The 13,468-nt window shown below is 38.0% G+C and overlaps 1 protein-coding gene and 1 non-coding gene across 2 annotated transcripts in view; one reads left to right on the top strand and one right to left on the bottom strand.

Annotated features, from left to right (window-relative positions):
* Window positions 1-10,866, bottom strand: part of ETNK1 (ethanolamine kinase 1) — a 57,267-nt gene extending 46,401 nt beyond the window's left edge. Inside the window, exon 1 of the mRNA XM_036250904.1 lies at window positions 10,453-10,866. Within this exon, the coding sequence (XP_036106797.1) occupies window positions 10,453-10,608 (156 nt within the window). The 5' untranslated portion in view covers window positions 10,609-10,866. The remainder of the gene's footprint in view (window positions 1-10,452) is intronic.
* Window positions 4,955-5,058, top strand: LOC118624816. The gene has a single exon (XR_004958483.1). It is a non-coding gene; the product is annotated as a U6 spliceosomal RNA (small nuclear RNA).
* Window positions 10,867-13,468: the final 2,602 nt, after the last annotated feature.

The following is a 13,468-nucleotide window of genomic DNA, read 5'->3' as shown; positions in this document are numbered from 1 at the left end:
GGGCTGAAGCAAAAGTTTTTCAATGGAGCTCTGGCCAGGTGGCCCAGTTGGTTGGAGTGTTGTCCGTATATCAAAAAGGTTTTGCGTTCGATTACTGGTCAGGGCACATACCTAGGTTGCATGTTTGATCCCCAGGGAGCATATGGGAGGCAACCGATGGATGTCTGTCTGTCTATCTGGCTGGCTGGCTCTCTCTCTCCCTCCCTCCCTTACTTTCTCCCTCTCTAAAAAAATCAATGAAAACATATCCTTGGGCAAGAATTAAAAATAAAAAGTTTTTTAATGGAGTATTATCAGAGATTGGATGCAATCTCTACAGGTCTCCAACCACTGAAGGGCCCTAAAAGGAAGCAATTTTGTTATGTGTTTATGGTCTAGAATGATCAATTAACCACTAAATTCAACTGAATGAGCATCCTCAGACCAATGAAACAATAAAGGCAAGTTTCGAATATTAAGATAATGACTACCAGACAAACCTAAGAAACCTAAAAAGGTGGAAATTAATGCACACCCATTAACTGTTTTATGAAAAAAACTACTAGATTTCACTATCTTCCAAAATAAAAAATGTAATGTAATAACAAAATACTATCATCAACGTATCCAGCTGACAAACAATTTTAAATTTGGAATCACACTGTTTTGAGGATTATAAAGTAATACAACTTTTGGCCAGCCAGTGTGGCTCAGAGGATTGAGCATGGTTCCATGGACTGGGAGGTCCTGGATCAATTCTGTCAGGGCACATGCCCGGGTTTCGGCTCGATCCCCAGTAGGGGGTGTGCAGGAGGCAGCCGATCGATGTTTCTCTCCCACATCAATGTTTCTATCTCTCTTTCTTTTCCTCTCTCTCTAAATCAATAAAAACATATTTAAAAAATTAATACATCTTTCACAACAATTTGGCAATATCAAAGTGAGAAATATGACAAATTTATATGCCAACTTGGCTAGGATGTAGTACCCAGTTATTCAATCAAACACACTAATCTGGATACAGCTGTGATTAACATCTACAATCAGTTGACTTTAAGTAAAGGAGATTATTTTCAATAATGGGAGTGGGCTTCATCTTCTCAGTTAAAGGACTGCAAAAAAAAAAAACCATTTAGGTTTTCCTGAAGAAATTCTGCCTCCGGACTATAGCATCAACTCCTGTATCATAGTTTCTAGATTACCAGCCTGCCCTACAAATTTCAAATTTAACAGTCTCCACAGCTACATGAGCTAATTCCTTGAAATAAATCATATACAGGAGAAACTGTTTCTCTATACAACCCTGACGGACATACATGATTTTTAACCTTTTAATTCCATTAATAAGAATTTACTCTATGAATATACTTTTTTAAATTTTCCAAAATATATATATAAAAGCGGTTCACTGCAATACTATTTTTAATATCTAAAAAATAGAAAGAATTCAATGCTGCTTTAAAAATATAGGGCATATTACATATACTAACATAGGAGGATGTCAGATAATATTATTTTAAAAAGATACAGCCGGGCAGGTGTGGCTCAGTGGTTGAGCGTCAACCCATGCACCAAGAGGTCGCCGATTCAATTCCCGGTCAGGGCACATGGCTAGGTTGTGGGCCTGATCCCCAGAGGGGGGCATTCAGGAGGTGGCCAATGTCTCTCTCCCTCTCCCTTCCTCTCTCTCTAAAATTAACAAAGGAAAAAAATTTTTTAAAAAAAAGCAAGATACAGAGTAACTTCATTATATATACAAAAGAAATACAGTGGTATTTATTGATATATAAAAACATACTTGGATATGCATTCTAGTAAATCCATAATTTGCTATTTTTTTTTAGAAGTTCAAAGGAAATTGTTCATTCACAAAATTACCTGTGAGAAGAATGACTTGGAGTTGAGTCAGTTAGACTTTTCATTTTTCACTTATACCCTTGTATGTGTTTTAAGTATGTTATTAAGGGCATATATGATTTATATTTTTTAAACAAAGTCAACAGGTTTAGATAGAATATCAGCCATTCTCATTTTCTTCTTTATACTCTTCAGAAGTTTTTAAAAATTTCATTTAAAAACAATTAAGTCGCCCTGGCCAGTTTTGTTCAGTGGTAGAGAGTCAGCCCACAGACCAATGAGTTCTGGGTTTAATTCCAGCCAATGGCACGTACCTAGATTAGGTTAGTCCCTGGCCCTGGTCAGGTCATGCAGGAGGCACCAGTCAATGCATCCCTCTCATGTCGATGTTTCTCTCTCTCTCCCTTTCTCTCCCTCTCTCTACCTGAAGATAAATACAAAAAATATCCTCAGGTGAGGATAAAAAAATAATAAAGTTAATTAAATAATTAACACAATCAAATACTGTTTGTTTGTTTGTTTGTTTTTATCCTAACCCGAGGACATTTTTCCATTTTTTGTTGTTGTTGTTCAGATAGAGTGGGAGGGAAAGAGAGTAAGAGAGAGAGAGAAACATCAACATGAAAGGGACACATCGAGTGGCTGCCACCCACACGACCCAACCAGGGACGGGGACAAACTGCAACCAAGGTACATGCCCTTAGCAGGAACTAAATCCAGGTCTCTCCCGACCGCAGGCCGATGCTCTAACCACTGAGCCAAACCAGCTAGGGCCCAAATACTATGTTTGTAACTATCAAAAAAGTATAGTCAAGCCCTGGCCGGTTTGGCTCAGTGGTTAGAGGGTTGGCCTGCGGTCTACAGAGACCCGGGTTCGGTTCCCGCTAAGGGCATGTACTTCGGCTGCAGTATGTCCCCGGCCCTGGTCAGGTCGTGCGGGTGGCGGCCACTCGATGTATCCCTTTCACGCCGATGTTTCTCTCTCTCTCTCTCTCTCTCTCTCTTCCTCTCTCTCCCTCCCACTCTATCTGAACAAAATATCGAAAAATGTCCTCGGGTGAGGATTAAAAAAAAAAAAGTATAGTCAATATCACACAAATAAGAAAAAAATGGTTATGAAAGTCCATATGGGGAAAAAAAGGAAATCAAAACTGTACCTATAGTGTGATTACATGTATGTAAAATATATACAGGAGAAGTAGAAGGTAATTTTAAAAATAGGTAATTTTAAAATAAAATATAGATAGAAATATTTTTATTCAAAGTTTTATTATAATACATGTTTTTAGTAAAACTAAATTATTTCATGCTCATGTAAAAGGAAATTTCAAGTCCCTTATAAAAGGAAATTTGTGTACATAGTATACTATTTTCCCAGAGTACTGACTTGCCAAAAAATGACTACTTCAAAATATTCTGTTAACTTAATTTTTTTTAAAAAAAAGAAGAAACCTACTATTGTGATTACCACTAGAGGGACAGAGAGAAGACCAGGAAGGGAAATGGAGATACTCTGGGTTACTGGTAATATTTTATTTCTTTCCCTGGGTTTGGGTTACACAGGTATTTATTCTACAATTTATGTTTACACATTTTTCTGAATGTTTATTGTATCTCACAAATTTTCAAAAGGTAATAGAAATTTATGTATTTATAACCCATTTGTTATATCAAAGAGTAAAATAATTCCTTATAAGACAAAAATCATAAGATATATAACTTCTAATTCCTTAAGTATAGATCTTCTATTACTTCCCTGTCTGTCTCACTTCAAAAGAAAACAAAAACCTTAAGCTTTCCCTCTTCCCGCACCTACAAGTATTAAGTCCTGCACACTTATTTTCTGAAATGTCAAATCTGTCCCTTATTTCCATCTCCAAGGCCACTGTCCTAATATGAGTCCCAGCACCTCTTGTCTAGACTAACATAACAGTGTTTCCTAGATTAATTCCTGCTCAAACATTTTTTAATACAATACACAGAAAGGAATATATGTGTCATCTAATTCAGTACATAGATACTTTTACATGAAACTAAAACGAGCTTCACAAAACTTGCAAGGCTCACCCAGCGGGTATGGCTCAGTGGCTGAGCATAGATAGACCCATGCACCAAAACTTGCATTTTGTTCATCTATTGCACATCCCATTTTAATTTATCTATTTAAAATATAGTGGTTTCCATCCACTACACTGATTTAGCATTCTATACTGCATGTTAACCACCAGTTTCAAAACCAATGTCCTAAGTGATCACTTATTCTCCAATTCAAAACATTTCCTCCAACCTATGCTGCCTATATTATAGCCTGACACTACTTTAAAAAATGCATGATATAACTCACCTACTTAAAACATTCAATAGCTTCCCATTATGTCCTACATAATAAAATACCACCTCCTTAATGAGGCACAAAATTTTCATATCTAACCACTCCCTTTCTCAGAAATCAATTTAATTCCTTTCTTGTTCACACTCCCTTCTGCTCAAAATACTTTGTCTAATTTGTGAAAGTACTTTTCTTGTCCAGTTCAGCTCAGGTACCCTTCTCCATAAAGCCTTCACCTCCTACATTTTCCCATGCCTACCCTCTGCTACAGTTACTGTACAAAGCAATGCTGCTGGAAATCAGCATTATGACTAGCACACAAAAATACATGTCAGAATTACTGAATTTTAGGAGCTTACAATTCTTTCAGATCCAGTTTTCCCATTATAAATGGTGGGGGGAGATGCAAGGGGAGAGTTATAGATGGGAGATAGAGGCATGTAATACTAAAACATACTATGCATAATTTTATGTATTTAATTCTCAGGATAGTCTATTAGTAAAGTAGTATTACTAGCATAATTAGTATTAGTAGTAAAGTAATAGTAGCAAAATTCTGTAATTCTACATAGTTCATAGTAATCCCATTTTGTAGAGATTTTAAAACGTGTCAAAGATTATAAATGACTGGAATCAGAATTCAAAAACCATCCTCTTCCACCACATTATACTTAGGCCCCAAAGAGAAGTAAAGTGGTTTGCTTAGTCCAAGTACACAACTTAATATCTGAAAATGAAATAGCACGTGTGGCTCCTCCTTTTATTCATATCTTAATAAAATACACAGGAGTGCTTGCTTCAGCAGCACATTTATTACTAGAATGATACAGAGAAGATTTGCATGACCCCTGCCCAAGGATGACAGGCAAATCTGTGAAATGTTCCATATTAAACACACACACACACACACAAACAGGAGCCTAACAAACATTATATATCAGTAGCCTTAGGTCCTACCTTATTATTATAAAATACTGAACACAAAGAGAGAAGGAACAAAGAACATAAAACTGGACCCAAACACTGATATTAAAAGTTATGTTAAATAAAAACTATAATCCCTTATATGTTTCTATAGGGCTCAAGTTTTCTAGAAATATTATATCCTTCTGGCATCCTTAATATAGTACTTAAATTTATCTAAGACTGTTCAGAAACTTCTATCACATAAAGGAACAAACTCATCTTTATAAAATTGGGAAGGAATATTAATTATTACATTAGCACACTAAAGGAGACCATTTAATAGAACAACTATTTATTCAGATTTTGATTCCTCATTAAAATAAAAAAGATATCAAATTCAGTATTTGCCCTGGCCAGTTTGGCTCAGCGGTTAGAGCATCAGCCTGTGGTCCACAGACACCAGGGTTCGGTTCCTGCTAAGGGCATATACCACGGTTGCACTTTGTCCCTGGCCCTGGTTGGGTTGTGTGTCCACTCAATGTGTCCCTTTCATGTCGATATTTCTCTCTCTCTCTTCCTCTTTCTCCCTCCTACTCTATCTGAACAAAAAATGGAAAAATGTCCTTGGGTGAGAATTAAAAAATATATATATATCAGTATTAAAATAAAAAGAGTTACAGATTTTTAATAGAGTATCAGTAACTACCTCCAGCATAGTTAGGAAGAAGGGAATATGAAACTACTATGTAGCTACACAACCTAACACAAGCATTGGTTTCAAAGACAGTGTATGTATACTTGAAAAAAATAGAGGTTTCGCCCTGGCTGCTTTGGCTCAAGGGTTAGAGCACTGGCTCTTGGATCAATGAGTCATGGGTTCAATTCCAGCCAAGGGCATGAACCTTGGTGGCAGTTCGTCCCTGGCCCTGGTCAGGGTCGTGTGGGAAGCAACCAGTCTATGTGTTCCTCTCATGTCAATTTCTCTCTCTCTCGCTCACTCGCTCTCTCCCCCTCCCTCCACGCTATCTGAAGATAAACAGAAAAATAACCTTGGGTGAGGATTAAAAAAAAAAAAAAAGGTTTCAAACCTATGCATTCAAAAACTTATACTACAGCAGAACAGCACGCTTTTTAAGTGTTTCTGTGTAATGTTTACACATGAATGAAATTTGAATGTGCACTCCAAAAACCCCATAATTATTTTCTTCCATCTGTATTGCACGTCAGAGTGCAAATTTCAAAGAACAGATTACTGTTTCTTTTTTTGATTCAGGCATCCAACATATAGTAGGTGCTCAGTAGCAGTTAATAATTATCATGAAAATAAAATAAAATAAAAATAAATAAAATGTATTTTTAGGGAACTTTTAAAAAAATTATCATGAGATAGCATTTATTTCATTCTCACAACAACCCTTTGAGGTAGAAGCATTTGGATCCATTTTACAGCTAAGAATACTGAGCACTAGGGAAATTAAGTAACTTGACCAAGATAACACATCTAGTAGTCAAGTAAAAAGCCTGGAATCAAAACAAGCTGTTTAAACCCCACAATCTTGACCACTATAATATACTGTTTATTGAAAAATTAAGTTAATACATGGTACCATATAGCAATTGATCTCATTGAAACCCTGTAACAAGAATAAATATGTTAGCTTACAATGCCACATAATAATTAATGCCTTCTATCCTATCAAGCCTTTCCCATCATCTACTATATATAGGTCCCAAGGTATAGGGAAAAAAAAAAATTCACAAGTTAGTGAAAAAACACTATCCAACATTGCAGAGAAAGATCCAGAGACAACAGACCAGAATATTACAAACACTGATTCATCAGTTTTTAGAAGGAAAACAATTTTAAGAGCCGCCTGAGAATTAGTTTGTTAGGCCTACAAGATCTCACTTGATTCCATATTCCTTTTTCAAAGACTTTCCAAAGAAATGAAGATAAACCAAAACTCCACATCTTCATATAAGATAGGGAGTTATTACACAACAAAAGGAAAGTTGAAGTGCGTCTCTTTTCTAAAATGTCACATGTGTAAAAAGTAATGCAGATTTATGTTCGGGAGAACTTAAAGCAAAATCTTTTTATGGGCCAAAGTTTTATTTTTAAGAAATTAATTTTACACAAAAATGGCTTCCCTGCCTTAATCATAATATACAAACAAACTTTTCTTGATCAAAGAGCAATAAATCAGAAGATGGGTTCTTATCCCAGATCTGCTATTTACAAACTGCAAGTTCAATTTCATTAATTATAAAATACATTTTAATAGTCTACATCTACCTCACAGGATTGTTGTAGTGAGAATATATATGAAAGTGCTTTATAAACAGTAAAATATTATTTAACAGAAAGCACTTCAACTTAAACTGTTGTTTTAGATATTACAGTCCAAAAAGCTTATCACCCCTTTTATACTTTATTATTTTATCTTGTACAAGTAGAAAATCCAAAAAATTAAATTTGTTAAAACCCTATCTAAAATGAGATATACTGTTCATGTGTCCATAAGTTTTGAGCAAAGTCCAGGCCCTCTATCTCTTTGATTGTATCAAAGTCTTTTTTGCTTGCTCCTGGATTTTCCGATTTGTTATGAATAGTTCAGCTGGCAGGAGTAATTGCCTGGTTATAAAAAGTATGTGTATTACTAGAGTAAGCTTCTAAGGTACATTTAAAGCATATTTTAAATCACATAAAAATTTTAGAAAAAATATTTGACAAGAAATGGACTATATATATATATTACTGATACTGTTTTAATCTGTTGAGTTCATGATACATATTTCCACTTCTGAAATGTGATGTATAATTTTTATTTTCTACTTCAAAGAAAATAAAAGTAAATTTAAAAATATATATTCCCAATGAGATTTACTAAGAAAATCCTGACGCATCATAAAAGTAGAGTTTGTAATAATCTACAACGTGGAAGTCAAATCTAAATTGATAGATGAATAACCATCTCAGCTTGTTTGTCCCAGCTTCTAGATCTAAAGCTTTGCTTGCACATGGAGGAACTGTATTTCTAATCATCATCCCTAGAACAAAACAAGGTGGTATTTACCTTCACTTACAAATAAGTATATTAGAGGTTTGGGTTTTGAGTCCAAAGGTCTTAAAGTCAGAAGTTGCTACATAGAAGACAAGGATCAATCCCAAGTACCTGCCAACAACCAAAAACAGTTTGATGTGACCACGTTTTTGTCCTTTTTTTTTTTTTTACCTATAGTCTGGCTTTTCTCTGAGGGAGGTAAGGGGGGAAGGAAAGAGGGAGAAAGAAAAGGGAGGAAAGAAGGAAGAAAGGGAAGGGGGAAGGGAAAGGGGGAAGGAGGAAGGAAGGAGGGGAGAGAGGAAGGGAGGAAAGAGGGAGTTAGAAAGGAAGGAAAGGAGGGAGAGAAGGAGGGAAAGAGGCAGGGAGAGAGGAAGGAAGCTAGTCCTGGCCTCTGTGGCTTAGTTGGTTGGAGTATTCTCCCTTACACCAAAAGGTCGAGGATTCAATTCCCAGTCAGGGCATATACCCAGCTTTGAGGTTCCTGCTGCTCAGGGTGCATATGGGAGGCAACCAAGCTATTTTTCTCTCAAACTTAGATTTCTGTCTGTCTGTCTGTCTCTCTGCCCCACTTCTTCCTTCCCCTCTAATATTTTTAAAAGAAAATTTGAGAGAGAGAGAGAGAGAGGAAGGAAGGAAGGAAGGAAGGAAGGAAGGAAGGAAGGAAGGAAGGAAGGAAGGAAGGAAGGAAGGAAGGAAGGAGCGAGCCTACCTAAATGGTTGTTTAGGGGATTAAATGATAAAAAATACAGATCACCGAATGCAAACCTGGCACATAGTAGCTCCAGGTGGCTATTATTACTGTTTTACAAACAGAAACTGCAGTCTTCAAAACTTCAATCTGTAAAATCTCTGCTTAAAAAGTAACTCGTTTGCCAGCACCAGAGTTTACCAGGAAGTAGCATGATTTTAATTAATACGTTTAATTTATAACTGACAATTCAAATAATTTTAATATAAAAATATACAGTAAACCACAAATAAGTTAGTGAACAATGAACTAAAGAAGTCCAGGTTTCAATTAATTTAATTTTCCTTAATTAAAGAAAATATATCATTAATTTTTTAAAACTATACATAAAAATCATTTGGATTCACACTGTCCTACCATAGTTGGCTAATAAACACTTCCTCAAAATTTCAAAATTTTTGTCTAACAATTGTTTTTACCAAACATATGGGTCCTTTTAATTTGCTCAAAACTCTTCTAGGTAATAAGAACTGAAACTAACACTGAAGAAAGTTTGAATGTCAGGAAGTGTTCTGGGACCTAGGGCACTGTGTTCATGTTTTATTCATCTTTGTATAGGTGGCTACTTTAGCAAAGAATCTGAGATATGTACTGTTAAATCAATAACACTTTGAATAAATTAGTCAACAAAACAAGGCAGATGATTTGGCTACTTCAACTGATGGTCTTAAAGTTATTGCTCAGATTTGAAACAAACCTCGAATATCCCAGTCTTTAAAATTACTTTGTTTTCGTAAGGGAAAAAGAGGTTCCTTTTCGTATACAGTTCCTAAAACTCCAAAAGTTAAAAACCAATTAGTATTCAAAATAAATTTCATGTGTACTAAATCATAACTTATTAGAAGTTACTAGAAAATGCCTAGATTAAGAATTTGTTCTTTCAGTGTGTTTGTCTATCGCTGAATACAGGGGCTCAAGAAAAACAAATATTCACAAGCCACTGGCCATTCTAACATCAAATATTGTTCATTTCACTAAGACGACTGAAAAAATTAATTGATATCGATCCAAATAAAACAATGTGTATAGTGCTACCTAAGAACCCAATCTAGCAATGCATGACCTGGTTCTGGATTAGCCAATCCGAGGATTTATGAAGGTAAAACGCAGGGTGAGGTATCAATGGGAGTAAACCGCCGGGGGAGGGGAGGAAAAGGAAAAGATCAAAGAGGATTAATTACTGCATTATTTGCGGAAGGAGAAGGGAAGGTTACTCGGGCGGCTTGGCGAGGGGGTGGAAAAGGTTCATTTTGCATTTAGAATGGACGAGGAAGAGGGGGGAGGGGCGATATCAACAGGAATCCCCCCGTGTGGAATGGGATCGTCACTTACGTGGCCGCTTCTAGACAGAGAAAATATGCCCTCAGGACTGTTTCAACAGGCAATTGTGCAGAAGGGGGAGTGACCTTCCTCGGCGCGACGAGGAAATACAGGGTCACTTCTCAAAAGGCTGGGGGAGAAGACGTGCCCGTCGGTCCTCCCCAGTTATCTGGGAATGGAAGGTATTGTGAAAACCCCAGGGCCGCGTCGGGGCAGCGAACGGCCGAGGGCTGAGGTGTGGGCGTTACCTGCAGGGTCACCTCCTGAGGGTCCCAGTGCGGCCGCAGGTGCTGCAGGAGGCTCAGGGCCCCTTCCCGGCAGCGCTGCTCCTCCTGATCCTGAACCGTGACGTCCAGCTTCGGGACCTCCGGGGAGCCGGACGGGACGTGGATATAATTGGCCATGGCCCAGGCGACGGCAGACACTACCACAACGACGACCGCGACGGCGACCACGAGAACGGCGGGCGCCGACAGACTGGTGGATCCTTCCGTCCCGGGGAGCCCTCGCGGGAGGGCTGGGGGCGCTCAGACTGACGGGTGGGCAGTAGGAGAATGGCTGCAGGCGGCAGTCCCGCCGACCGAGTCTGGACAGCAACTGAACTGAACCGAGGCTGATCACGGGAAAAATTCCTTTCGCCTGCGTTCGACCGCCGGTGGTCGCGGAGCATGCCGGGACTGGCCTGACGCTTGCGTCACGCGCGGGGCGGGGCCTCTGCGTGCGTTAGGGGCTGAGGCCGACTTTCCAGGGCTCCGCACAATGGGCCAGCTGACGCGGGCTTGGTTCTTCGGCTGTTGTCTGACACTATGCTTTGCGTGCAGCTCATCTGAAAAACGCGGGGCTCTTCCTCTGGAATGAGCCTCAGCCCTGCCAAGAGCCCAAAGGCATTGAAGTTTTAGCTCATCTGCCCAGGAGGGTCTTGGGGTCTGGGTTTGAGGTAGGGAGGGGTATTTCTGGGAAGCAGGGACAATCTTGAAATAACCCCTGGATCAGCCTCTGAATTTCGCCTGAAATCTGGGCAAGCTGAATGAAATGGGTCGTGTTGATCTTGGGGCTGCCGTGTACTGGGGATCCCATTGTTGGGTTGGCAACTAAATTTCCATGAGGTGTATACTGAGATCATGGTATATGGAACAAATAAGATAGGTAAGACATACTGAGAATTACTCAGAGCCAGGAAAAACAGGTTACAGTCTGGAATGAAGAGGAAAGGAAACGAAAGGAAATAGTTTTGAGGCCTAGCGCTAGCCTGGCTGAATGGCTGTTTCAGAGTATCCCTGAAGGGACCTCAAAATGACTACCTTAAGACTTAGTCTCCAAGTGTTGTAGCAGCTATTTCCCAATTAGGGGAATACTGGAAATTGGAGAATCCGCAAATAATTTATTGGGACCTCCTAATTTTCCTTATAATTGATGAAAATGTACTGAAATTTGACCTCTTGATCTATGTTTTCCCTATAGCATTTAGAGTCAAAGTAAAGATGATTCTGACCATTATGGGATAGGTAATACAAGTTAATCATTAATAATAGGCCCTTTACCAAAATTCTAAGGTCCCAAAATCTTTAAAAACCAAAAGTTCTTTTTGATATTTGCCACAAACTAATTGGGTAACAAATTCAAACCTGAACAAACAAAATAGAAGCAGAGGCATAGATACATGAAACAGTCTGACAGCTGTCAGAGGGGAGTGGGGAGAGGGGACTGGATGAAAGACGGTAAAGGGATTAGCCAAAGAACATATATGCATAACCCATGGACACAGACAACAGTGTAGTAGTGGCAGAGGGAAGGGGGGTGGGGGAGGAGGCAAGGGGGGGGGCAGCATCTGTAACAGTGTCAACAATAAAAATAAATTTTAAAAAAATTCAGACCTGAACTGACATCAAACTACTTATGATTCTCACTTGTCCCACTTTGTGTGATTTCATGTTTAAATTAGATGTATTTATTTCTTTGCTTACGGAGAGGTTTCCAGACTCTGATGAAAATGTAAACTAAAATTTTGTATATGTTCTCATTTACCTCTCTACAATCTGAAAAAATTTGAATTCCAAAACATGTAAATTTTATCATTTTCTGATAAGGGGTTATAGACTAGTAATAGTTAAGGTTTTTAATAATATGTACTCTGTGCCAGACTATTCTAAGTGCTTTATTTATTTTAAGATAATTAATCTCACAAAATGTATAAGAAAGGTACAGTGGTTATTTCCATTTTACAGATGAGGAAACTGACACACAGAAAGGAAAAATAACTTGCAAAGCTAATAAGAAGTGATACCTAAAACATATGGCTCCAGACAGCTGGACTATCTAAGCTGGCTTTTGAATCAGAGCTCAAGGTTTACTTACTTAACAAGTTGGTAAAATCACTAGTTTTCTCATTGTAAAATGTGAATATTAAAAAATAGCTTATCAGCCCAGCTGGTTAGGCTCCGTGTACTGAGCATCGTCCCATGGACTGAGAGGTCCAGGTTGGTTCAGGTTGGGGCACATGCCTGGGTTTCAAGCTTGATCCCCAGTAGGGAGCATGCAGGAGGCAGCTGATTGATGTTTCTCTCTCACATTGATGTTTCTCTCTCTCTCTCCCTTCCTCTCTCTATAAAAAAATCAATAAAAACATATTTAAAAAATAGTTTATCAGATTATTACCTAGATTAAATAAATCATGTAAATCACAACACATTGGCAACCTACTCAATATACATTTTCTATTGTTAATAGTGTTGGTCAGTTTAAATCAACCTAAACTATCAATCATAATAGAAACCTTGAAATACACTGGACTTAGAAGCAACTTAGATTTTGCACTGATAAAAAGAAAATATATATTTGGACTCTCTAGGACCATGTTTATACCTTTTAATAATATATCCAAATGAAATCAATGTATTTTCTTTTGCTGTGGTTGACCTATATAGTACAATGTCTGACACAGTCATCAATAAGTATTTCTTGAATAAACTGTTGTAAAGTTATAAAAAGTCAACCACGTGCTTCAAATTGTGAAATGTTGATTCTGAGTCCACGTGAAATGCATATAACTGAAAGCCTTGGTTTATAATGGCAGGTAATAAAAATGTTAATGGGTTCACTGACTTCCTGTAAACAAACAGTAGAGTCCAGAGTCTATATTTCATTAGAGTTGTACAGAAAAAGATCCTACCATACTTATCTCGCAAGATGTCCAACAAAGAGTGAAAGATCAGAGCTTTCCTTCCCATTTCGAGTCCCTTAGGACACTGGCTAACATGGGGAGGG

The sequence above is a fragment of the Molossus molossus genome, unplaced genomic scaffold (assembly GCF_014108415.1).
Source record: "Molossus molossus isolate mMolMol1 unplaced genomic scaffold, mMolMol1.p scaffold_m16_p_10, whole genome shotgun sequence".
Taxonomy (NCBI): domain Eukaryota; kingdom Metazoa; phylum Chordata; class Mammalia; order Chiroptera; family Molossidae; genus Molossus; species Molossus molossus.
The sequence above is the reverse complement of the archived record's forward strand: the minus strand, read 5'-3'. Positions and strand labels throughout refer to the sequence as shown.